We start from the raw sequence: 27,818 nt of genomic DNA, 5'->3' as shown, positions 1-27,818 counted from the left end.
CATTTGATTAACACATATACAAACTTGAATAAACACATGCAAACAAGAGACAGCTGTGACCTCAGGTGGGCGGTGGTCATGTATGGCAGTGTTCTCACCCTTGGAACTCATTTGTAATTGGTTAAGCTGATGGTGTTACAGCTCAAAATGCAACTGAATAACAACTTGTAGGCCACTGAAGCTCACAAGTGGTAATTCAATTGAAATAGCCAAGTCACCTTTATTTACACTCACCTGAAGGATTATTAGGAACACCATACTAATACTGTGTTTGACCCCTTTCACCTTCAGAACTGCCTTAATTCTAAGTGGCATTGATTCAACAAGGTGATGAAAGCATTCTTTAGAGATGTTGACCAAAATTGATAGGATAGCATCTTGCAGTTGATGGAGATTTGTGGGACCCGAAGCTCCCGTTCCACCACATCCCAAAGATCCTCTATTGGGTTGAGATCTGGTGACTGTGGCGGCCATTTTAGTACAGTCAACTCATTGACATGTTCAAGAAACCAATTTGAAATGATTCGAGCTTTGTGACATTTTCCTGCTGGAAGTAGCCATCAGAGGATGGGGACATGGTGGCCATAAAGGGATGGACATGGTCAGAAACAATGCTCAGGTAGGCCGTGGCATTTAAACGATGCCCAAATGGCACTAAGGGGCCTAAAGTGTGCCAAGAAAACAAGACTCATCGGACCAGGCAACATTTTCCAGTCTTCAACTGTCCAATTTTGGTGAGCTCTTGCAAACTGTAGCCTCTTTTTCCTATTTGTAGTGGAGATGAGTGGTACCCGTTGGGTTCTTCTGTTGTAGTCCATCCACCTCAAGGTTGTGTGTGTTGTGGCTTCACAAATTCTTTGCTGCATAATGAGTGGTTATTTCAGTCAAGTTGCTCTTCTATCAGCTTGAATCAGTCGGCCCATGAGTGAGGCTATATAGAGCTTTATATAATATAGATTCAAAGCACAAAACAGTATATAAATGGGAAAATACTGATGCAAACCATCAAATGAGAGAATTTAAATTCGTCTGTAAAGCAGCAGAATACAATAATGTTATTATTCAGCTCAGGTCAGTTCAGTGTAAAGTTCATCAATTATGAAATTTGTTAAATTTAGCTATAAGCAGTCATGATTTAGCTTGAGTCAGTTCAATGTTGATTCAATTTACATCAATGACAAAGTCCAATGTTGGAAAATGCATAATGAAACGAGTAAAAAGTAAACTTTCACAATTACAATCGATCTTTGTTTTTTTGAAATCAGAAATCATTTTTAGGCATACTAATCAATGTTTTCAAATATTATTATTGATCAAACACTAATTTACACTAAAATTGTTCAACATCCTTTAACAGAAAAGCGAACATCTGACTAAAAAATTCATTTTGTGAAGGTCGGTTATATTTCCTCGCTTCATTTTCGCGCTACTCTGTCAGTTTGCGTCTTAAATCAAACTACATTAATGTCATGCGTTGTGTTTCTCACGTGTTAGTTCGAGGGAAAAGCTCATGTGTCCCACGATCTGACCTCTCATCGTGATGGGACTAGTGGACACCAGGGCATCATCCTCCGTTCACGCATCTCTCCCCTCTCTCTCTCCTCTTAATCTTAAAGACGCTTTAGCATTTGCTTTTGCCTAGTCTCTGGAAAACATCTGAATCATTTTAACCAACTCCAGCTGTCGCCCTGGTGTGTGTGTGTGTGTGTGAGAGAGAGAGAGAGAGAAAGTGCGTGGCCGTCTGTGAATGAGAGGAGACTCGAGCGAGGGTGACGTTTAGATTTACCAAAAAAAAAAAAAAGTTAGGATATTCTTTTCGTAAGTTTTTGTCGGTATGAACGCAGATGCGTGCGTCTCATACTGCGATATGACCTCCATGGATTCATATTATCCCCCATCGTCAGGGCAAGGAAGAGTCCAACAGGCCAATCCTTACAGGACGTTCCAGCCGAGCGACTCTAAATACAGTCCCACTTTCCTGCCCGCCAAAGGTCAAGCTTATGGGGACAAGCCGAGGAGTCCCTTCCAGCAGGAGTGCCCTTCACTGGAGGAAAGCTCAGCCGAGAGCCCGTACAGCAAGTATCATCTGTTCATGCAGAGACCCACATGCAAAACTCCCACTGAAGACAGCAAACTACAGGACATCTCTTGCTATGGTGAGTGGCAATCATTAGATTTCATTTATCAGGAGTCTATAGGCCTATCTCCAGAGGTGACGCACACAATTAACATGATTAAATTTATGTTTCGGATTTGATCACTGTATCGGAACATCTCCAGGATGAGAGTAAAAGGAGGCCTTTAATGAGTTATAAGCTTCAATTTGTTCACGTTTGTTCATACGTCTTACTTCGAAAAAATATACGGTGGACTAACACTTTATTTTAAGGTGACGTTCACTTTTTACTTAACAGTAAATAATTCAAGTAACTAATCCTAAACTAAACCCTAACCCTAACTGCAGCCTAACTCAATAGCCATTGTAGAACATTAATATTAGGCTACATTAGTAGCCTAACGTGACCTTAAAATAAAGTGTTATCAAAATTACGTTAGGCTATGCTTTACATTTTTAAGGTCAAAGTTATTTGTGCACTTTTCCACGACTTTTTAAATTATTGATAAAGAAAGTTGAAACTTTGAACAATTATAATATTTTATTTAATTAGCCACGTTGGTTATTTAGCCAGAATGACATTGACATGTCAAATAAACTTGAAAGATAAAGCAAAACAAAAAGCCTATCCGCTAAAATACTATTTCGCTGCAGCCGTCTTAGTAAAAATCTTTAAGATTTTTGTAAATAATAATACATTTTTATAAATAATAATTCTCATGACATTTTTTGCGTTTATTAAATCGAATAAAATATTTGTAGTCTATTAAACTCACTTTTGTGTGTTTTAAGATGATAGAATTCTGACTTTTCTGCTTAATGCAATGAACAAATGAGAAATGAGAACGCGTAAATTCACTAAATAAATGTTAAACATAATTAGGCCTGGTTCATTTATTCATTCGTACTTTGCCTTCGCCTATTTATCAGAGTGATTTATCGGCATCGTTCAGGCACGTTCTGAAGACTGATTTAAATCCACATTCATTCTCGCCTGTTATTTGTCAGATCTAATAGCCTACTTTTACGTTGACCACACGGACGTTTCCGACAATTAAAATGTTCTAACTCATAAAAAAATAAATATATAAACAATACGGCTGGTGATCATAAACAATCAAAGCAGAAGTCATGAACAGACCTACAGATGTTGACATGCACAAAACGAATAAAAAGATTAACATCGTCTTCTGACTTTCAAAAAGTGGCATGAAAATCCATCTTTGTGGTTGTAAATCAGGCAAGGGCTATTTACGATGCCTGATCGCAGGCCAGTGAAAACAGACACCGACTGTATCTTCAGGCTATATATAAATATTACAATTTCTGAACTGTCTGTTTATGACGACAACCTAAAACGAAGTTGTGTCACACAAAAAAAAAAGATGAAAAAAAAAATGTATGGGCTATTTTGAAGTGATTAGAAAAAAAAACAGCATTGGCCTTATAAAAATATGTATCTAACTTTACCGGTTGTCTACCAGGACCTTTAAAACGTTGCTTATTTGATTACAAATGTTTTAAAAAGAATTCCACTGATTAATTCTATCGAAAGTCATTGGGAAATTATCATGAACCCAGATTATTATTAGGATAAATTAAATAAATTAATAATAAAAAGGAAAAAAGAAACAGAGGTTTTAAAATGTCTTATTATTCAAGAGCTCTTTTTGCACATATTAAATGTTTATTGTCTTCTGTAATAATAATCAGATTTGAAAAAAAAACAATAATATATAGGCTAAAACAATTATCATATCTTTAAAAATTCTCAAACACAGTTCACTGTATTTTGCAATTATACTGGTGTTTAAATATATAGATTCATTAAAAATAAAAATAAATGAATAATTTATGCTCTGATTCAGGTGATATTTAGGGCTATTTGTAAAAAGATCATTGCAGTTCAACTGGACATAATACTTAAATATTTTCAACAACCAAAGAATAGGTTGTCAAATAGTCATCATGCCTGAGATATTCACCAATAATTTCGTTTCATGGGCATATTATGATGCACAGACACAGACAGCGTTTCTTTGAGAAGAATAAACACCGGTTCCCACACCATGGTCTGTGTTCATAGATGTCAAGGGTAAGATCGAGCCTGACCAGACGGACAACACCGGGAAGCCGAAAACCGCTTTTCATCCACTTTTTTAACACAGAGAAAAGTGTGTGCTCTTCAAGTTCTTGTAAACGTGTTATGTGATTAGATCCAAAATATAAGAGGGTGGTTTGCTCTTTCCAGCCAATCAGAACAGAGTCAGTAACAAAGTGGGTTCATCATGGGTGTGAAGTGTTTCTAACATTTCTAATGAAACCTTGCACATGACTTGAGTATAGTTAATTAAACCAGTCTAAATGTTTGAGACTACTTACCAGGGTAAATCCTTAACAAATTTTGTAATCTCACAATGCATTTAAAGGGATATTTCACTTTGAAATTAATTTTTGATATGTTTTATCTTACCTCAAGTGCATCCAAGATGTAGGTGTCTTTGTTTCCGCAGTAGTTTCACTTTTGATATTTTTAGGTCAAACCGTTCTTGTCTGTTAGTCATATAATGGAGGTCTATGGTCACCACCTCAAAGAGCATGCACAGAGAAGTCCAAATTAAACATGATTTAATGAGTCGTAAATGTAAGTACACATTGATGGCCTAAGACACGAAACGAGCAGTTTGTGTGAGAGAGGTTACAAGAGGTAAAAACGAGAGGTCCCTCACACAAACCACTCGTTTCGAGTCTTAATCAACAAAAAACATATTAAAACCATATATATATAGATTTTAAAAAAAGACTGTACAGGTTGATATAAAAATTCAGCCATGTGTAAAATACTGTTCAATGCATGCCACGAAGAGAATGTTTGCATCCTCGCCATGAGTTATTTTAAACTATAGTGAGCTTATGGGAGTGAAATCTTGGAGACAGAAATCTGTCTCAGTTCTGCAGTATGGAAGTCATGTGTGAGGTCATTTTTCAGGAGATTTAACGGAAACACTGTCCTGGTTTCCCACAGAATCCACATTCCTGTGCCGGCTTTCAGGCATTGATCTTCTCACAGGAACATCTGGAAGTTTTGCTTCTGCACAGATACCTGTATCTTCAACGTACAGTATAGATATTACATGCTCAATGAATTGCTTAACATTTTACAATTGGGGGCCAGATGATAGAGCGGAGATTAGAATTTTTCGCTATTGATTGGCTTCTATACGGTTTCATGAAGAATCTTTCATATCCATAGAACCCAAAACACTTTTTATTGTGGAAAAAAGTTCATTAGATTCTTCACATTAAAGGGATAGTTCACTTCGAAATTAATTTTTGGTATGTTTTAGCTTACCTCAAGGGCATCCAAGATGTAGGTGTCTTTGTTTCCGCAGTAGTTTCAATTTTGATATTTTTAGGTCAAACCGTTCTTGTCGGTCAGTCATATAATGGAGGTCTATGGTCACCACCTCAAAGAGCATGCACAGAGAAGTCCAGATTAAACATGATTTAATGACTCGTAAATGTAAGTACACATTGATGGAGATAAAGATAAGAATCTTTATTATTAAGAGCATACACTCTTATAAATTAAGCTTTTAACGTTTGTGCAATGGAAGAACCATTTTTGTAGTTTTTCTCTTCTTAGAGTGACGTTTTAAAAATCCAAAGAACACTTTTCCACTATAAAATGGAATGGTTTCATGAATGTTAAAAGTTCTTCATTTATGCCATTTCATTTTTTAATAGACCTTATTTTCCTGGGGACATACTAGCAAATTGGCCCTCTGGAAACAAATCTAATAATGTAAAAATCACATATTTTACACAACTGATATTTGCATTGCAAAAGCCCTCAAACATATACCAGAATTCTCCTTTCTGTAAACCAGTGTTTACAGTAATACCCACCTCTTTAGAAAATTAATTCACACCAAGGCAAAACACTCCCCTGAGCACACTGACTCTAAAATTTAATCACTGCAAGAAACAAGGAGAAACACATCAAAGTGTAATTGAACTAGCTGTAAAGCAGCAGGACACATAGCTTTTATAGAATCCAATGGTTTTGGTCAACTCCAGATAAATCACACAGTAAATCAACAAAATCTGTGTCATTTAGTGATCCTCATGTCATTTAATAATGAATAATGCCATTTTACACTTTAAAAATAAAGGTTCTGCAGTGGGGGTTTTGCAGCGATGCCATGGAAGAATCGTTCTGGATTCCCCAATGAGCCTTCAGTGAACAATGCTTAAAATAAACTTTTTTTTTTCTTAAAGGGATAGTTCACTTTGAAATTAATTTTTGGTATGTTTTAGCTTACCTCAAGGGCATCCAAGACGTAGGTGTCTTTGTTTCCGCAGTAGTTTCACCGTTCTTGTCTATCAGTCATTTAATGGAGGTCTATGGTCACCACCTCAAAGAGCATGCACAGAGAAGTCCGAATTAAACATGATTTAATGACTCGTAAATGTAAGTACACATTGATGGCCTAAGACACGAAACGAGCGGTTTGTGTGAGAAAACGAACAGTATTTATATCGTTTTTACCTCTTGTAACCACAGCAGGGTTCCTGCACACTTTTTAAAGTAAAATTTAAGGCTTTTTAAGACCTTTTTAAGACCTGAAGAAATCAAAATTAATACCATCCATTAGGGGTGTACGATATTGACAAAAATATATCTCGATATTTTCAACGTTTTTTTGATAAACACAAAACAAAAACACAATCAGTAAAATATCAACTAATTATTATTAACAATAATTAGTTGATATTTTACTGATTGTGTTTTTGTGCTGGTGCCATGGCTGGTTTAAGCCTGTTGTTGACAGCAGACTCGCAGAGATATTTATATTTTTCATATTCTATGCAGTGGTCAGTTCACAGCAGTGACAGAAATTATTAATTAATGTGCAATATTTGCCACCTTAAATTGATTTCCAGGGGCATTTTCAACTATTTATGGAGATTTTTTTTCTAAACGTATTTAGAGTTATGCATCACGTATATACAGTAATTATACTTATTTAAACAATAATATTTAATTACACAATAATTGTACAGTACCACTCTTAGTCAAATTAAATAAAAAATCCATCTTTGCAGTGCAGAGGTGACGCAGAAGCAGCATTAGAAGTGGCATTAATATATACACTCCATTTACAATTGCATAAATCAAGCTATAAGGTTGTTATTTTTTAAATCAATATTTAAATGTGAAATGATTTCTAATTTTAACGTTTTACTTTTAATATGAAACTAAAACCGCCAGTAGGCGGCGGTAAATCGCTGTCTTAATAAGCGAGATGAGGGAGTCATTCATTCAACCGATTTGTTTAAACGGGAAAGAAGCCATAGGAAAGAAGCAAGTGATTGAATCGTTAAAATGACTCGTTCAAAACGCGGATTTCATCGCTGTCTGTTGCATTGAGACTATGCTACGGTTTCATTTAGAAATTCTAGTCGGCGAAATAAAGGGAAAACAAACAATATTGATAATGTTATGTCTAAAAACTAACTCACAATGTCAATTTATTTTTAATTTAACTATTGTATAACATAAATATCACACTTGTGCACGGGAAAACGGCACTTAGCCTACAACATGATATAAATATAAGGCAAAAACTAATTTGGGGACATACCTATAACCATAGACCAGCAATGTCTATGCCTATAACTGCACACATCACGCAGTGAAAAATGACCAACACAAATGCGATGTCAGCTCACACTCACAGTGCCTCGTCCATCGTTAAAACAATAGAATATCATGACAGACAATACCTACATATCGCACACCTCTACGCACATAAAGAATTAACTTAGGACTTAACTGACATTTGCCAACTTTCTTCTCTCCTCCTCTCCTGTCTCGCGTGCAGGAGACGGACGTTATTCTACCGCGAATGTGACGCGAATTGTCACGTGAACAAGCAAATCCACAAAGATAGATAAAAATTAATACGTACGCAAATTAGATGGTTTTAATTTGGAAAACATTAAGATATGACTAAAGTCGAAGTGTCATCTAAAATTTAAGACCTTTCATACTTAAAAATAAGACTTTATAAGACTTTTAATGGCCTTAAATTTTAAATATCTAATTTAAGACTTTTTAAGGACCCGCGGGAACCCTGCACAGCCACGTCCAAGTGATCTGAGGGCGCGGGCGCTTTGTGGCTGTGGTAACAAGAGGTAAAAACGGTTCAAGGTCCAAATGAGAGTTTCAGTGCAGCTTCAAAGGGCTTTAAATGACACCAGATGATGAATAAGGGTCTTATCTAGGACTCTTTGAGTCATGACTCGAAAAAAGATTTGTTTGAGTTCGAACAGGAGAGTCACAAACGCGCATCACAGAACATAGCAAGGTGAGCATTTGTGCTTATAAAACTTAAACTTTTTTATTTATTTTTTAAATGACCGCTTGTTTCGCTAGATAAGACCCATATTCATTGTACGGTGTCTTTTAAAGCCCTTTGAAGCTGCTACCGTTTGGTTCCCATTGAAGTCCATTATATGGAGAAAATCCTGGAATGTTTTCATCAAAAACCTTAATTTCTTTTCGACTGAAGAAAGAAAGACATGGACATCTTGGATGACATGGGGGTGAGTAAATTATCAGCAAAAGTTTTTCTAAAAGTGAACTACTCCTTTAAGTGGATCTGGGTGTGATTAGATCTTTACAGGGGGTGATCAGGAACTTTAGTGTGCAAAATATTTCATCTACAAGAGGTCTGTCTCTGACTTATGTGATGTAAGTGACTGTGGCTAAACGCAAAATGACGAGTAACTATTGTGCAATGAAGCTAGGTGGGGAATATTGCATCATAAAGTGCTGTTTCAAGTGGATTTCAGTAAATTTAAAATAACAGCACTTCATTTTTAAGACCTGAATCTGATCAAATGTATATCTCCATGCCATTGGTTAGATTCTGCGTTCTATATGGCAAGCAGAAAAAAACACAAAGCATTGCTCAAATCCCCAAACATTTGGACAGTGATCAACCCAGACTATTGCTGTCAATGCGAAAGTTGCAGCCAAAACCAAGGAGCTTTGGCTTTAAAATGCTAAACATGCAATGGCACTGTTTAAAAATGTGGTGGTACGCAGATTCAGCATAACATGGCCTACACAGCCAAGGAAAGACAGCAGGGTGGGACTGAAAGTGCTCACCACAGCAATTACCATGACTTCTCTGCCAAACACAGAGACGGAGCAACAGTTATCGCTAAATATTAGTACATTTTAATACTCTAATAGCATACTCTAAACAAAGAAATAACAAACCATTGGAAAAGTTTCAGAGTGAAAATTATTAATATATGTTGTTATACAAATGATGACTACCCCTTAGTTGTGTTAGCATTCAATTGTGTGTGCGAGTGAGGAGGATGAGAAAAACACTAAGAAACATCAATGTAAGCTGTGAAATGTAAGGTGACAACAGAACCCTCTTTATGTTGAAATGAAGAATATTTCTATACAGTAGGAGTAGATGAGTGTAACGCTTATGTTCTCTTTGGGACTCGTATGTTGTGTTTCATTTGTTGCCATGGTTTTCGTTATTAGTTTTTCACCTGTGTCCTGTTAATGATCTCATTCCACCTATTTAAGCCTGTGTTAAACACTAAAGCCACAGTTAATCCATTGAAATATGTTTGTTTCCAGGTAAAGATGGCACTGGACTGACTGACACAGAGATGCCTCAGTCTGATGATCCTACAGGTATGGATGGTAGTTACATCAATCTGAAAGACACCGGGGTCAAAGGTCAAGCAGAACGCCCTGAGCTCAGCAGTCCTCTAGACAAGTGTGAGGCTGAGAGCAATAAAGGCAAGAAGAGACGGAACCGCACCACGTTCACGAGCTATCAGCTGGAGGAGCTGGAGAAGGTTTTCCAGAAGACACACTACCCTGATGTGTACGCCCGCGAACAGCTGGCCCTCAGGACAGACCTCACTGAGGCACGGGTGCAGGTAAACCTTGATCGTTTTGCTTTGTAAATTACTAGGGCTGTCAGTTTAGCGTGTTTTTAACGCCATTAATATTTTTATTGCGCGATTAACGGTCTCTTTGGCCTAGCAAACTTAGTTGTTTTTTTATATGCTTTTGCAACAGGACGCGGCATGCGCGGCGCTATGAAACCCATTTATTTCAATGGCTTGCGCCGCACAAGGACGTTTTGTTGCTTCGACGACCAAAGCGAAAGCGGATCTAGCTAGACCGGAAACAAAACAACAGGCACGCCGCACACACTTGTTTAGGCTTGCAAGCCGGCCAAATAGTTGGTTAACGTTACGTTTTGAGTGGATGACGAGTGTGAGACGCCGAAATGGATGCCAATAAGATTCTGGATGGAAAGTTTACTTTTTTTTTTTTTTTTATAAATCTATTCCTCACAATTCCACAGGTTTCCCCCCCAAGTCTAAATGCTAAAGAGAACAATAGTCTCTGCTGTGCATTACAGATCTCTATTCTCAGATCATGACAGAGAAGCTGGACCCACACCACTTCTAGTCATGTTTAACGTACCGCTCTACACCACAGTGTTTAAGGATGTTAAAAAGAGTTAGGGAGAAAAAACACACGATCTCTGGCAGTTGAAAAAAAAAAAACAGTTTGAGATGCCAATGAGAATTTCCATGCAGAGAATGAAGCATTGTCAGGAACCTGGCCATGTTTTGAAGGTACAGTGGAGTAACTACATGCGTTCTGAGTCACACACACACACGAGTCTAATTACCCCTGTAGGCTGACAACACAGTGCAGACTCTGTTGAGTGACTACAGGGTTCGACCCGTTTTTCAAAAACATACCTACAGACATACGCAATTGTGATGATCGCTTTCCTCCCCAGCGCTGTTTCTCAAACAGGACTTTTTCCCTCAACACACTGTAATAGAGGATGTTTTGGATGACATCATATATAGTTTTAGTCCTACTTGCAACATACAATTTGGACCATATTTTGGTATCTTTTCATGCTCAAAACCTTATGCGAGCGCATTTGTGTAGTGACGCACTTATGCATTATGAGTGTCCTTAGAGTGTGTGTGGATCTGCACAAGGGTCCCCTGCTCTCATCTGTGGGTCTCTGAGAGGTCAGCGGGGGCAGCTCTGGAGAGCCGGGGGCTTAGGCGTCAGGAAATTAAACATGAAATGTAAACAAACTCTAGCCTGAACATTCTCCTCTTTCACTTTCTAACATCCTCCCGTTAGAATTTGAGTTTGAAGAAAAGAAAGAGCAAAGGAGAAAGTTTGTATCAGAGAAAGATGCAGAAGACGTAAACTCAGACGAAAAAAGTCTGAATTGTTAGTTGTTAAATCAAAAGTGCTAAATATAAACCCACATTTGCGGGAAATAAATGGGCAATTCTGAAAAAAAAGTCAAAATTTTGAGATATAAACTTGGAATTGTGAAAAATAAAGACTTAATTGTGAGATTAAATGTCGCAATTACGTAACAAAACGTATAAATAATACTCGACTGAATAATGACTCTCTCGATGAATGCTCGATCAACATAAAAAAGATGGCCGCCAACGGGTTTCGATTCTGACGCGCGTAAATTTCGTTTTTTTATGCACGTAACGCGTCTTTGCATTGATTTTACATTGAAATCATTCGCGCCTGACGCGCTATTCGCGTAAATTTCGCAGTTTTCGTCAGTTTCACTCTTGACAATTAACACAAAGTGGTCAAGCGCCAAACTAGCGGTCAAGCGTACAAACTGGTAGACGCAAATTTGACGCACTATTCACGTCCGGTGTGAACGCACAGTAACGCTTTCTCCACTATTGACAGAATGTTCTGGGTTTCAGTGTTTTCACTGTTAAACGGTAGGGGGCACTATTACACATCTTCTGAAATGGTGCAGAATCTTCTGATAAAAAAAAAAAAAAAAAGATGTTTGCTTTCGCACATCTTTGGGAAAGAAATGGTATTTTCAAACTTCATGTATTTCTCAAAAAAAAAAAAAAAAAAAAGAATGCATAAAACTAGAATAAAACATTTTTGGCTGGCAACTTAAAAAAAGAATTGCTAATAAAAAATGCAGGCGGCGAAAAAGTTATTGTAAAATAGCATTTACCATGTAGATTGTCCTTCAATTTATCTTCAAAACATGTAGAGGAAAGAGGAACAACATAGACTACGAATACAGATGCTGCTCAGCTCATTGATCATTGGTCATTATCTCTGATTACTCTAAATTTCGTAGACCAAGGAAAAACAATATAAATGTCCAAAGAGACAGGGATTAAATTACAAAGATTCACAAAACAGATGACATGATCATAACGGCACTTGGAGGTCAATAGCAGGATATGACATCGGCCAGGACGATCAAATTACTTTGTATACAGTTGGCCTCTATAGGACAACTTAAGCTAATTCAAGCAATATATTTTGTAACTCAAATAAAGGTTCTAGGGACAGATTGAAAAAAGCTCTTGTGAGGTCCCCTCGAAAACGAGATGTCACATCTCAAGGGGTTTTACTCTTAACAATAAATTTGAAATTGACACTGCCCTTTTGAAATAGTCATTGAAAGCATATGAACAACTGTTTAAACATGGGAGTCATCTTCCTTCTTAAATTACACACCAGAGACAAATCCATGAGTAGCTTTTTCGTTTGGTCCAGTGAAGCTTGTGGAGACCAGATCAACAACAAATCTGAACATCTCAGAGCACTTTTTAACTGACATTCCAGACTGATCTCATGAAGTAGCGTGTGTATGACACGCCAATTCGTATTTCCATTTTTGGCGTGCTATCAAGACGCATAATCGCTTTTCAGCGTGTTTATGAACGCCGTTGACTTAATGTTATATAAATATATGACTTACCTCAACCCCGTCCCTAACCGTCACTGGGGTTAATGGCATTTATAACTATTCCCTTACCATCCTAGGAAAGAAAAAGATATGACTTACCTCAACCCCGTCCCTAAACTTAACCGTCACTGAGGTTAATGGCATTTATGACTGGAGATTTGACGGCGTGTAAAGACACGCGGAACGTTAATGGCGTAGACATACACGCGGATAGCTCAAAATGCGTAGAGATAAGTGGCGTGTATGTTTACGCAAAAGTCATGATGTCATGTTGAACATTCTCTGTCATATAGAGGGAATGCATTGACGTCACTTTCCCACCGGGACAACCCCCCTCAGCCTGACTGAGTGGCAAAAGATCTGCTGCGTGACTGGATTTAATCGGGGAAACTGCGAAAATGCGACTAAAATGAACAATTTTATCAATTTAAACTAAATGTTGGACTCAATATAGTGTTCCTTACAACTTACTAAAGATCCAGTAATCCATGGATATTGACATGCAGCCAGGAATCGTGTTGCCTGACATTTATGTTTGTCTGATCTCGACACCGGGGAAATAAAAGTAATATAGACCTAAACATAAAGCAAATTTGCCTGTGAACGCTTTATATAAATACAATATAGGTAGGTCTAAGTCCGGGTGATCACTTATATCAGGGTTATGTATATAGCCTATATATCATCATACACTCTCAGAAAAAAGATACGAAAGCTGTCGCTGGGGCTGTACCTTTTCAAAAGGTACACTTTTGTCCATTTTAGGTGTTAATATGTACATTTTAAGTGCTAATATGTACATTTTAGGTGCTAATACATACATTTTAGGTGCTAATATTTACATTTTAGGCGCTAATATGTATATTTAGGTTCTAATATGTACATTTTTAGGTGCTCATATGTACATTTAGGTGCTAATATAGATAATATGTACATTTTAGGTGCAAATGTGTACATTTCAGGTGCTAAAATGTACAACTAAGGTACCAATATGCAACCTTTAGGTACAAAAGTGTACCTTTTTGAAAAGGTACAGCCCCAGTGACTGCTTTTGTACCTTTTTTTCTGAAAGTGTATACCTCAAATCTAGTTGTCCAGTCAATCGCAAAGCTCTTTCCCACTTTATATATGTTTTGTTTGTGTTTCTCAGCATTCACGCTGAAAACAAATACAGCCGCTCAGCCTTTTTGCCACTCACTGTGAGTAACTGCAGGCACTCCGGCCGACGGTGACATCACGCGCATACCCTCTAAACTGTGAAGTGATGGGAATGTCTAAGGGTGAAACTTGACAGGATCATATTAAAAAAACAAACATTTATAATATACTATGAATGTCTGATTTGAAAACATGCACATCTGTTGCAGGCTTGACTTTGCAGAGTCAAAGTCAGTAATGAATGAGATGAGGTAAATGTCAAAAAATGTCTTCTGCAACAACAGAATAAAACATTGTATCCGGTCAAATTTGAAACAATAATCAAGCAACAAACTGGATTCTAAACCAATTACATGTATTTACAAATCATAAAATAACAAAAGATCAAAACACATGTTGAGGTCTGCCAGCACGCAGCTGTGGTTTGGGGTTGTTGGTTTGTGTGGTGGTGCAGAACTGGCCTCGTTGTGAATGTGATTGATGAGGTGGACCTGCTCCAGACATGAGCGAGGCTGAGAAGTGCAGAGCTCCAACCTGTGCAGTTCAGATCTGTACATTAAAGAGCTGAGGAACCGTGCAGTGCTTTCATGTGCCTCAAGATTTATGCTTTAAAAGAAAAGAGAAAGCCAGCTCTCGGTAGATCTTTAGCAGGGGCGGAGTGGGACCAAAAAATCTACCGGGAATTTTCGTAGTCCTAATTCCTTCACTTGCAAGAAATAAACCCTTGAGCTTTTATTTAGGAGAAAACACCAGCTGACCAGATGATCGCGTGAGCAAAGTAATTACGCAGCACAAACTAGATGCTATTCTAATGCCAGTTATTATAATGGCGCAACGCCATGGTTTAAATTTTAGTTCGTTGGCAAAATATAAAGCTAGAGACCTTAATGTTAGGTTTTACAGTTTACATCTTTACATATCTGTGTTGGGAAAAGGGAGAAAAGAGAGTTCGGCAAGGCGGATTCGAACTCGCGTTCAGCGCATCAAAAGATGCATTCAAGTACTTCACGCCCTACGACCTACGCCACTGAGGCTGTTTCAAGACGGGTGTCGTTTTGCTTGAAAGACAGGCGCTTAGTGCAAATATATGCTCCGTTATAGAAAATGTAAAAATAAATAAATAAATAAATAAATGTTTTCTTCCCTTAGCTTGGGCCATGGCGAACTTCCAATAAATACATTTTATCAGACCGGGCCGGCCCTCGCGGCCTCGAAACACTACCGGCCCACCGGGAAATCTCCCGACTCTCCCGATTGCCACTCCGCTACTGATCTTTAGTAATTTAGAATAATAGAATTTGCATTTATAGTACCAATTTAGAAGTTTTTACAGAAGAAACCTGTACCTGTATTCACATTTTGCAGATAGATATTTTCAAATAATCAGATATTTGGTTCATTTCCTACAGGTGTGGTTTCAGAATCGCCGGGCCAAATGGAGAAAGAGAGAGCGCTTTGGACAGATGCAGCAGGTTCGGACGCACTTCTCAACGCCATATGAGCTTCCTCTTCTTACACGACCAGAAAATTATGCACAGGTAAAAGGAAAATCTGTATTATCAATCATACAATAGATTTGACACCAACAACATGTTTGCGATTGCTTTTATACAGCAGTGTTTAACGTTACTGTCGTAAATACCACTCACGCAGAGCGTCTCTGCACTCACGGCCTGATATCCCTTCGAAGCTGTTATATTAAGGTACAAATCAGTGCCTTTAAATAAGAGATCTAGTGCTAAAATGTGTTTATGAACTCAAGCTGAGCGCTCGTGTTCGCTGCTATCAGTGTCATGGATACAAAAGCTGCATGCGAAATCGAATACTTCCCTACTATATACAGTAGTATGCGAAAAACAGTACGCGAGCAGAGTAGTACGTCCGAAATCATAGAATTCGAAAAACAGTAGGCGAAAAGTACCCGGATGACCTACTACTACTTCTGGCGAGATTCTGAAGAGCGCATACGATGGACACTTTACTATCCCATGATGCCACGGGAGAGGAGTTGTTGTCGTTATATTTGAATATGGCCAACATGACATCATGACTTTTGCGTAAACATACACGCCACTTTGCGTGTTATCTGTACGCATTTTGAGCTATCCGCGTGTATGTCTACGCCATTAACGTCTGTACGCGCCGTCAAATGTCCGCGCGAAACTAAGCAAAATGTACATCTACATCTGGGGAGCAATCTCTTTTTTTCCCTAGGATGGTAAGGGAACAATCATAAATGCCATTAACCCCAGTGACGGTTAGGTTTAGGAATGGGGTTGAGGTAAGTCATATATTTATATATACAGTAATAACGTTAAGTCAACGGCGTTCATAAACACGCTGAAAAGCGATTATGCGTGTTGATAGCACGCCAAAAATGGAAATACGAATTGGCGTGTCATTCACACGCTACTTCATGAGATCAGTCTGAAATGGCGGAAACCAGAAACGCGGCTGTAACGTTAGGAGACAAACACAGGCACACATGCGTATCTCTATTGATTCATTCATGTTTATTTATCGATGGTAATATCACAAGCAAATAAATGGCTTTTTCCTTGCCAAAAAACTGTCATTGTTCATAGGCGTTGTGTGTGTGTGTTTTATGAGGTAAAATTTATTAGGTAAATAAATGTTATTTGAGAAATTCCACAAAAGGCGCGATCTGCGAGCAGCTGACCGACGCCTCCTCTTGATTGTCGACTCGGACGACGTAAAAACGCAGATGAAAACAGAAAGCAGAACTAAAAACAGTCATTGGAATGGACTCTTTAAATTTTCGCACTGTTGTGACAGCGTATGTCACGCGACAACAACATGGCGCATGTAGTGCGTCCGGACTAATTCATACTACCCGTATTCAGAATGTACTTTTTTAACGGTTGTGAAGTACTTTCTTATTTAAATATAGTACGCGATTTCGGACGGAGCCATAGTGTCTCAGTCTTCACTCGGACACATTCTTCAATCTATCGCCGTTGCAGAGACTCTATATTAATTCAGGTGAAATCTCTAAATAAAATGCACACAAACGTAGAAAGATTTACTTACTACTCCATCATCAAGATCGCCAGGTCAGCATCACTGTTGCGTCCAGTGCTGCTTGTTAGCTCGCGCCAACAAGTGAAAAGTCGACCAAGTGGGACTCTTGTCCAGTTCCTCAGACTCTCTTTTCCTTTCCCTAGTCTCTTCCGACCGCGTTTCCTTTGCTTTTTCCATCGTCGAGTATCACGTCTCCATGCGTGCAAGTGTCTTCAACGTTGTTGCCTGTTGTGATTCCCGCGAGATGTGTCGGGGGCACTCCTCTCAAACTTGCATTGCGTCCCCCCCAAGCTTTACTACCAGGTTGCCCTACTATAAGCCCTACTATAAGTTTGTTTACCACCGAAAGGTACAATTCTTGCATAGTGTGCCTTTAATGTAACGTAGGACCGGGTTACGTGTGCTTTTCTTTTGTATTTTTCTTTAGATTCAGAACCCATCTTGGCTAAGTGGCAGCAGTGCCGCCTCCCCAGTGCCTGGCTGTGTGGTTCCTTGTGATTCTGCATCTTCCTGCATGAGCCCTCACCCTCACTCCGCTAGTGGCGTGACTGATTTCCTCGGTATGCCAAGCCCTGGTGGGAACATGGGACAGACACACATGGGCAGTCTTTTTGGCAACTCTGGAATGGGCGTAACCATAAATGGTTTTGATCTCAGCGTCGAACCAGATCGCAAATCCTCCAGCATCGCCAGCTTGCGCATGAAGGCGAAAGAGCACAGTGCCGCGATCACATGGGCCACATGATGCCTTCATCTGGGACACAGAAGACCAGACAACCTCAGCCCTAAGCTGTCAGCACTAATGAGGTGAAAGTAATGCCATCTGGAGCCAATATGAACATGAGAAATGGAGGCTCGAAGCTTTAAAACACTTGGAGATTTCATTTTGCATTTTTGGAGGAAGTGGACGTGTCTGAATGTGTGGAAACCGACGGGCCAGTTTCAAAATAGAGACTGTACTGAAAAATAAATATACTGACAAGTATCACCATTTGAAAGAAAATCAGTATGCACTATTTTAAAACAAAATTAAATGTAAATGAAAGAAGAAAGCATCGGTTCTTATGCACTAGGTTTAAACCATTCAGACTGGATTGAGCAGGATAAAGAACAAGTGCTTCCCATCCAATAGATCCATAAGGTGTCAGAGCCATTCTATGTTATGGGTTTGGTCCTCAAAAGTTTGGAGCTCCAGAAATACTCCCTTTTTATCACTGCTACATTCTCTAAACCAGCGGTAATAGGACATTGTTTCCAGATAAATGGGGGAATGGTGTGTTTGTTTTGGGTTAACGGGACGCAGCTCTATCGGTTGGAACATAAGCCGAACTTCATTAATTTCCTGGCTCCATCAGTTCCTTTGCACCAGCGAAAGATCTAGTTTCTCCCGCTGCCGGGAGGGTCATCGCCCAAAACCTCTGCTTCTTTTCAACACGAAACTCTGCTTATTATCAAATACGAAGAAGAGACTCTAGGTCTGGTGCCATTAGGATTCTCCTTAGCCAGTAATGTGCTGCAAACTCAATTATTTTTTATTGGTAAATTCAATAACTGAATTGATCTCTTAAAGGGACGGTTCACCCAAAAATGAACATTCTGTCATTAATTGCTCACCCTCATAAAACCAATGTGAATAACATCCGAAATTATTCTGTTCATCATATATAGTGATTGTGTCCCTTAACCGCTCAATATAGATTAGCTTTAAGATCTCTTGATGAACTTTTTGATACGTAGCTGTCAATGGAGAGACAGAAAACTCTCAGAGTTCTTAAAGGAGTAGTTCACATTTGAAAAACCTTTTGCTGATAATTTACTCACCCCCATGTCATCCAAGATGTCCACGTCTTTCTATCTTCAGTTGAAAAGAAATTAAGGTTTTTGATGAAAACATTCCAGGATTTTCTCCAAATAATGGACTTTAATGGGAACCAAATGGTTCAAGGTCTAAAAGACACTTTCAGTGCAAACTGCAAACTGTTCAAAGGGCTTTAAACGATTCCAGACGATGAATAAGGGTCTTATCTAACTAAACGATCACTCATTTGATAAATAAATAAAAAAGGTTAAGTTTTATAAGCTCAAATGCTCGCCTTGCTCTGTTCTGTGATGTGCGTTCGTGACTCTCCTGTTCGAACTCATTCATCAAAATGAACAAATCTTTTTCAGAGTCAGTTGGTTCATTCAATGAACGAAACGAACAAATTGACTCGAAAAAGATTCGTTCATTTGAATGAAATCCAAAAATCCTGGTATGTTTTCATCAAAAACTTTAATTTATTTTCGACTGAAGATAGAAAGACGTGGACATCTTGGATGACATGGGAGTGAGTAAATTATCAGCAAAAGTTTTTTCAAAAGTGAACTACTCCTTTAAAAAAAGATCATTATTTGTGTTCCAAAGATGATGACAGTCTTACAGGTCTGGAACGGCATCGGCATGAGTGTGAGTTTTTTTGGGTGAACTATCACTTTAAGACCCGTTCGCCTCAAGGGCGATAACTTAAACAACAACGAAAGATATTGTTCTAAATCTAAACATAAAAGAATTGCAGAGTTTAGATCCCAACTATAATGACCACAACTACGATAAAGGCACAGAGACGCGATAACGTTAGAATCACTGTCAGAATATTTTTCCCCCCAGCTGACAAAAGATAAAAACATCGACAGCCAATCAGAATCCACCCTGCTTTAAAGAGCTCGAGCATTTAAAGTCGCAGAGGACAAAACAAAAGCAGAACGCTATATCGTTATAGTAATTCTTGGCCTCATAAAATGGGACTAGGCCCATTCACACCATGTTTAAACATCTAAATGGAAACCGTCAGTTGACATAAGATAGCAGAGTATATTAAATCGATTATGAAGAAATCTGATTCTGTAAAAAGGACTTTACAGACTTCCTGATTGAGATTAGCTAGAGCGTCGTTCAAAACTCAATGGGACTTTCCACTTCTAAATGTTGGAGACAGATGTAACCGAGGGAGGTCAGTGTGTTCTATATTCAGAGAGGGCAGAACTGTTTTTTTCTTGCTCCTCTTCCTCAGTTTAAATACTACTGAGACATGCAGTTCAAATATATTACCATTCGTTCTTTGCATTTGTACAGCATGCACTTTTAATATTATGGTGATTTGCTTACGATGTGTGTTTGGATTTAATGAGTGTTATAAAATGGTTAGTTCCAATCCTTGATTCTGATTGGCCAATAGCTGTGCTTTATTCATGACCGCTTCACCCAATGGTTCTATTTATCACTGCGCAACACTGCAGTTCCTATGGTGTTTTTATTTGAGCTTTAATGCATATTACACATTGGGGCGTTGTTGCTGTTCACGGTCAGGGACTATTTTTTTCTAGCGGAAGGAAGGCTTTTAGTGATTTTTACTTCATGAAAGTTGCACTAATACATTTTTTTTTCTTTAATATTTTTATTGTGTGGTAACCGTTTTATAAAAGCAATAAGTCACTCGAGGCAAGTGCTGTATCGTGAATAAGTAACGGCTGAGAAGGGGTTACTCCACTTCGCGTCGAGCCTAACAACTTCCTTTAGCCCTTTCTTACTCACGAGACAGTACAACATCTTGTACTTTATTGCTTACATAGTTTTGCTGGTTTGATTGTTATTCTTGATAACATAACTAATTTTCTTTTGTAAAAAATATATATATATATATATATCATTAAATTCTGTGCTGAGAATACTGCACACGTTATTGTGTCGCATGAAATTCAGGCAATAACAAGCTGTTGTAAAATACAAAGCATTTTATCCATGGTGTGTCTGTATAATAGTGTCTGTATCTGAATTAAAGTGATTATGGGATCACTTGCAACCAACTAAACACATTTAAAGCTGTTACAAACACGCCTGCTTTATTTTATTCTTTGAGAAGATAGTTTGTATTTTAAACCCGTTTTGTAATAGAATACTATTGTTATTTCAAATCATTCCTTTTCAAGCAGTGTGAGCTTATGACAAATTGTTTCTGTATAATAATATAGGCTAAACCCTAAAAATACAATCTAGTTAATCATGGGATGCATGGATTTCAATAAACGTTTCACGTGGCTTAAAAAAGAAGAAGCTGAATCAGGGAAAGGGTGTGAAAAGAGGAAGAATGTTTTACATTCAGCCAATAAACAATTCCCGACACCAGTGGATTAGACAGAATTAATAATTCCCGACAGTTTCAACTGCTTTCCAATCCTATTTTAATCCATTATATTTATAGAGGAATTCAAGACATCGCATACGGAAATTCGTGTCAGGTAGGTCATCTATTGGCTAAAGGATGCCTATTGAAATTGAATAGGCAGCCAAAAATGTGATAGATTGTAATAATTTAGTTTATCTGTCGGGTTTAAAGCATAATAGATAAAATGAATGCACTACATAAAATGCGCATTTAACGCTGAGTGCCAGAGTTCAGCATATTTCACAGGAATAAGGAGCAAACTTTGTCTTCTGCATTGAGCAACAGTTTTGGTCTGCATCCAGAGCTGTAAAGAGACAGCCAACACAAAGCTTGTCACCCAATAAAACCTCCACTGGGACCTGACAGCCTTCCAGATGAGCCTGGATCCCTCCCAAATAAATCCATCAGGGAAGATGTCTGGCACTCGCACAACCCATTTTACTTTCTCACTCACTGAACGGTCCGTTCCCTTCGCTCTACATACATTTCTGGCAGAATGTCAGTCAGTCCCTTGGGCTTTGCTAAACGCTCTCCATCTCACACGCACAAACAGAAAGCAAACGCAGACAAAGATAAAGGAGTTTATGACTTAAGATGATAGAATGGAGAAAACAGGAGAAAAGCACTGCATTAAAAAACTCTATGTAAAATATGTCAGGCAGGCTCTACTGGAAAACACACTTTAATGGCCGTTTAATCCTCCAGATCACGTTTAAATCTTCCTTGCACATAACACGCTCTGTTATAGCGTTTCATAGTTCGTGAAACTGCATATTTCTTACTTTCAAAAACTTTTCAAGATGTTGAAAACCTTTTTTTAAGAAATACCATGTAACTTTCTTGGCCACAAGAGGGCGCAGTTTCCAACAATAACAAAGGCGTACGTTTATGACGCAGTTACGAGCTGAATGATGGGACTTGCTGTCAAGCTGATGGACCTAATAATGTTTAAGGATTAGTGAAAACACTCATGTTTTTTTAACATTACAGAAGCAGGTCACGATTGCTATTGCTAATAAGAGACATACATCACACGCGAGTCACACGGATAAAGGAATAGTGCTGGATTACTCACACAGGTTAGTTTATTAGATGAATTAAACTTATGAGGGAAACGCAGAGCTGTTCCACTTGGTATAACGTTACACTATCACACTAAACTGCATTTAAAATGTGTGTTGAAAGTTATAGCGTTATTCTACGTGTTAGTTCGTTTGCTATACGAAACTAGCAGCTAGATCAACATAAGAATAACATACTGACCATATTCTAACATTTCATCGTGTCAAGCTAACGTTATAACATTGATTAGTTTTATGTACATTTGCTCACCTGTCTAATAAAGCTGTAAAGTCGTGACTCGTGAAGTTCTGTCAAGTCCAAATTAGTCACGGACGCTCTTCTGTCGAGTGGAAGTCAGTCTCGGACGCTAGCTCTCGGCATGAAACGCCACGCTGATATTGATCCTCATTTTAGTTCTCCTTGTTTGTCCAAAAGTCTGCTTGCCATTGTCTATGTTTGAACGAAACAAGAACTGGGTGCCGCTAAACGTTACTCACTACGCAGTTGTCCACGTCTGTCGCCATGGTTACGTCACGGCAATGGCAGTACAAGCGGAAACCGAGGATAGCGCGGATTGCGTCATTGACAGGCGACATTATTTCCGGGACGGCCACTTATTCAAAATTGGAATTTCTCTGAAATAAAAGAACTTTGGATACTCTTGGGATATTGTAAGTACACAACTGCAGGAAATATATTACACTGTGCAAGTGATTTTTGGATATTTTATTACAAAATTCGTACATATTGATGGATATATTTTCATTTTTGGGTGAACTATCCCTTTAAGTTTCTATTTGTTTAGATGACTGGCTCAAGGTATCTTACTATTGTATGCCCACCAGGAGCATCTGATGATTTGAAATATATGAAGCTATTAAAACATGCTGTAAGAACCCCCAGACAAATAGAAACATTTGCTTTCAAGGAAAATAATTCAAAATTTTCTTCACAATCTATGATCTCTCAATAGAAATCCAAAAAGATCTATATTCCATTTTTGACAAGTATGATCATATTACACGTTCTATATCCTTTATCGTGTATTTGCTAACAGTCAATTTGGTGTGAAATAATTGTTTCCTCTCACAGCCACATGAGGGCAGCAAACTTCTCCTCAGCAAACTACACAGAATACACAGAATTTTATTACAATTCTATTGAAGTGTAAAACACATTTAAAAGTTTATGAATGTCTTTACAAAATAAATACCAATGGTGTAAAAAGAATACACCAGAAACACACTTGTCTTTTTATGTTTCAAATGATAACCTGCTGTGGCAAGTCAAAAAATCTCTAGTTTTTAATGTTTCATGATCTATGTACATGCAACAGTAATAATAACACATTTCATTTGTTTTTCTTTGGTTGTGGAAACCATGAAATAAATCGGACCTTTGGGAGACCAAGTTTTCGTTTTAGTTAAGAAAAGAATCTGAACAGAAGGTTCATCAGAGATTCCTTTAATGTTAGTCTTCAATACAAATGCATACACATCAATTTCAGCTAAAATCACATAAAATTACTATTCCAATAAACATCACAATACAGAGAAAAAAAATGCTGGTCTTCAAGCAGGGAAGAGGCACACACACACACACACACACACACACACACACACACTTAGAGAGAGCGAGATCTCCAGCACTCAAACAGGAATAGATAAAAATGGAAATTCACATAACTATACAACACTAATATAATGTGCTTGTGAAAGCTTGCATTCAATGACTGTGGTAATGTTTTGGTGAGAGGAAAGTGTTTTTTGTTTTGTTTAGTTTTTTACTAAAAGCACAAATGCCTATACAAACAAGCCAGCATTACTCAGTATAAATATTCTTCATCCAAAATCAGTGCAGCACCTTCTTCATCTGTTTTATCTGGTCTATTTAACACCTGGTCAAAATTACACATGGGCTTTCTGACAAAAAGCCCATAAAATCTTCTCAGTATTCAAAGAATGTTCTTTTTTTTTTTTTTTGTCAAGGTTTTAGTTTTGTTACCTTGTACCTCAAAGGTCCAGCTGTGAAGTACAGGTCAATGATTCATTTTTTTTCTTCTTCTTCTTAATTTTAGAGACATAAAATTGAGCAAAACATTCTTTGAAAAGTGGTTCATTTTTCTTTTGAGGTGTTTTCCTTTTTGAAAAAGTCTTTCGGTGAACTTGATCTATTGGATTCCCCTGAACAGACACATGGCAAACACCATGGCAAAAAGCTGTCGAGAAAAGAAACGCAAACCTCTTATGTCCATTCGTTCAACAAACAATTATTAAACAGTTTTGCTTGACAGAGTAAATCTTAAGGGACGGCTTGATTCAAAGCATGCAAAATTACGTTAGGTCCTTCACGTTAAAAAAACTTTTCTGCTAAATTAATATGGCTGATTTACATTTGTATTGTAGACAGAATGAAGATTTCAAGCGGTCTACCTCCAGCACATTACCACATGAGGGCAGCAGCCATTCAATCTAAAGGACTGTCTCCCTTCTGTTCAACTCAACCTTCAAGATCTGTCCCATCTGCAACAGTTTTACACTAATTCTCTGAGATAATATCAATGAAACGGACATAATGTAATACTGTACCTCAATTGTGAGTACAACAATAGCCAGGGCTCCAGCAACATAGATGTACATCTCAAAGTAGTCTACGACCGCTGAATAGCAGCCCTGCCGATCCAAACATACACAAAGAAAAAAATAATAATCATAGTTTATACAGTTTTGTCAAATTATCCCATTATATACTATCTAGCGTGGCTGTTTCTGCAACTGGCAGCAGGTCCGTTGTGATTTTCTAGAATTAACAGCTCACTGAATGAGAAGATTGTGTGAAACAGGCTGAAATTTGAATCAATGTTCACTGATAATGATAATGATGATGAATATAGAAGACTTAGAATATAGCACACAAGTCATATTGACTATTTTTCTTCATTTTTAAAAAGCTAAATAGCTGTGGTCACTATGAACTATGAACAAAATATCGAATTATGCATTTCATCGATACTGCAAATGTGGGTTTGGATTGGAACTAGGTGAGTAAATGACCGAATTATCCTTTTTTTATTGCAACACAAGAATCAGAACATAAAAAATACCCTTGATCTGAAAGTCCACGACTGATCTAAATGACTATTACTTTCCCTGCCCACTTTCACAGAAACTCTCGCACACACTCGCATTCCCCAGACACTGAGAACATGGAAAAGCACTAGTCAGCAGTGAGAGTGGTGACACTCTTCCCCCTCATCCTGTTTTTCTGCTCTAGTTAAATCTGAGCTATGAGCTTCGGACCAGGCAGAAGGGATGTGACGTATACAGTGGCACGAGAGCTCACCTTGTTGTTCCGGTACAGCATGCTGCCTGACAGGCATTCCTCCCTGTTACTGAAGCCTACTTCTCCAAGATGACTATTCCTGCGGCAGCAGGCCTCGGGCACCACTTCACCGGGGTTTATTAACCTAAAGATGCTGTCCTCGAAGTCTTCTGGACTGTTCACTCCACAGCAGTCAAACTAGAGGGGAGCACAGATGAAATACAAGTTATGCTCATTTGTAGCTTGGTGGGGTTCCTGAAAGTTTGGTAAACACTGATTTACAGCGGTTGATGTTTAAAGGGATACTTCACCTCTGGAAAGATGAATGTGTTTTTAAAATGGGTCATTTATGAAGAAATGTGAAATTGTTTGTAGCTTTCTAGACTGAGAAAAGCCAGAAAATGTATTTTTGGCTTATGTGGATGAAAAACAACAACTCCCAGGATGCACTTGCTTCACTGCTTTAGGAGGCCACGCCTACCGGTAACAGAGCGCAGTTGTTAAACAACAAGTCTAGGCTACTAGTGATGAGTCTGCCCGAAAAAGTGTTTCGAGATCGCCCAAAATGTCCGAGATTCGGCTTTTGCGTTCTACAGTCGCCATTCATGATGTTTACTGTGGCGAGCGGGACGAGTGAGGGCCGCGGGAGAACGGCGCGAGGCCGGTGGCGTGATTACCGATGAGCGACACCTGTGAGACGCTCCGGTCTCGTATCTCTCACGGAGGAGTGGAGATTTTCTTAGCGATAAAACGCACATCAACCGATCACTTGTTTAGCGTTCATGTAAACACTACATTCAGATTCACCAATCGGAATAAATTCGGTTAGATTGAAACAAAATCTGTGCATGTAAACAATGAATGGCGACTGCAGAAAGCAAAAGCTTAATCCCGGACATGTTCGGGAAAAAGAGGACCGTAACCCCTACTACTCAGCTTTCTCCACAGAACAAGAGCCTGCTAGCTTAGCTTCCAAAAAAAGATGGCCGACACTATGTGTTCATTTTGTGAGTGAGAACATGCGGGACAGACCCTACTACTGACTGTAGTCTTTAGACTCTGGCCAAAAAATCCTCCGATGACACGAAATGATGATTTTTGCGTCATCAGAGGATTTTTTCCAGACAAGAAATGCATAAATCTCTCGTCTCAGGGGGATATGAGGGTGGAAAGCGTAGTAATTCGAAAATACTACAGGTTTTCTACTAATACAAAGCTTAATGCTAAATCCTGAAGTGTCCCTTTAAGGAACAAACGAGACATACTGTGGTCATAATGGCGTTCCACGTTGATGTGAAGACATCAGTGTTGTTGTAGCCTTGGTAGTGCCTCTTCAGTTCCTTAGTGAAGTATTCTCTGGTCAGCTGTAAACAGTATCAGAGAAATTAGCAGCACACCAACACTGAAAACATAAAATCTGTCTCAACATGACGGACACGGTCACTCACGTGTTCCCGGAAAACGAAGGCGAGAATGGCTGCCGCCAGCTCTGCCAGGAATATAATGAGGATCAGCATGAAGAACTGCAGAGAGAAGAAGATTGTCACACAGTCAGTGTTTGGGTCTTCACCCTGATATAAACGCTCATGACGGTTAATGAAGATTTGCTGCTCAAGATAACGGTGTTTAGCACTATAAAACAGGATGGTGCAACCGGATTCTGCTACTGTATTTCAACTTGCAGTGAATGGCATCAACTTTATTGGTTCAGTGTTATTGTCCTCGTGACTTACAAAAAGCAGCAGACACTTGTTTTCTCGTATGGCTCCACAGCAGCCCAGGAACCCCAGCAGGAAGAGCATGCCCCCCATGGCCAGGATGATGTAGACGCCTGTGAAGAGAAGGGGGTTGGCTGCCACTATCTCCCGAAAACCTGTGGGGTCCACCACCACCCACACCCCGACACCAAGGAGGAAGGAGCCGCCCAGCTGAGGAGATGGAGACAGAAAGAAGACGCATAAGTTTACTACAGTCAAGTTTGTACTCACTCACACATACAAACACACACAAACTTCTCATTTGCATAAGCAATATTCCATTTTGAATAAACGCATTCAGTCTATACAGTAAAAT

The 27,818-nt window shown here is 38.6% G+C and overlaps 2 protein-coding genes across 2 annotated transcripts in view; one reads left to right on the top strand and one right to left on the bottom strand.

The window, feature by feature from the left end:
- Nucleotides 1-1,793: 1,793 nt before the first annotated feature.
- Nucleotides 1,794-18,922, top strand: alx4b (ALX homeobox 4b). The gene is made up of 4 exons (XM_039683836.2): nt 1,794-2,156; nt 9,792-10,099; nt 15,528-15,656; nt 17,588-18,922. The coding sequence occupies exons 1-4, from the start codon at nt 1,835-1,837 to the stop codon at nt 17,903-17,905; spliced, it is 1,077 nt and encodes a 358-aa protein (XP_039539770.2). The 5' UTR covers nt 1,794-1,834; the 3' UTR covers nt 17,906-18,922.
- A 4,950-nt stretch (nt 18,923-23,872) lies between these two features.
- tspan18b (tetraspanin 18b) overlaps nt 23,873-27,818 on the bottom strand; it is a 43,218-nt gene continuing 39,272 nt past the window's right edge. The window contains exons 4-9 of the mRNA XM_039684294.2: nt 27,479-27,673; nt 27,194-27,268; nt 27,011-27,109; nt 25,767-25,943; nt 25,013-25,096; nt 23,873-24,642 (exon numbers count right to left, since the gene is read on the bottom strand). Coding sequence (XP_039540228.1) covers nt 24,595-24,642; nt 25,013-25,096; nt 25,767-25,943; nt 27,011-27,109; nt 27,194-27,268; nt 27,479-27,673 — 678 coding nt within the window. The 3' untranslated portion in view covers nt 23,873-24,594. The remainder of the gene's footprint in view (nt 24,643-25,012; nt 25,097-25,766; nt 25,944-27,010; nt 27,110-27,193; nt 27,269-27,478; nt 27,674-27,818) is intronic.

The sequence above is a fragment of the Pimephales promelas genome, chromosome 10 (assembly GCF_988280905.1).
Source record: "Pimephales promelas chromosome 10, fPimPro1.hap1.1, whole genome shotgun sequence".
NCBI lineage: Eukaryota > Metazoa > Chordata > Actinopteri > Cypriniformes > Leuciscidae > Pimephales > Pimephales promelas.
This window is presented reverse-complemented; position numbering and strand designations above follow the sequence as displayed.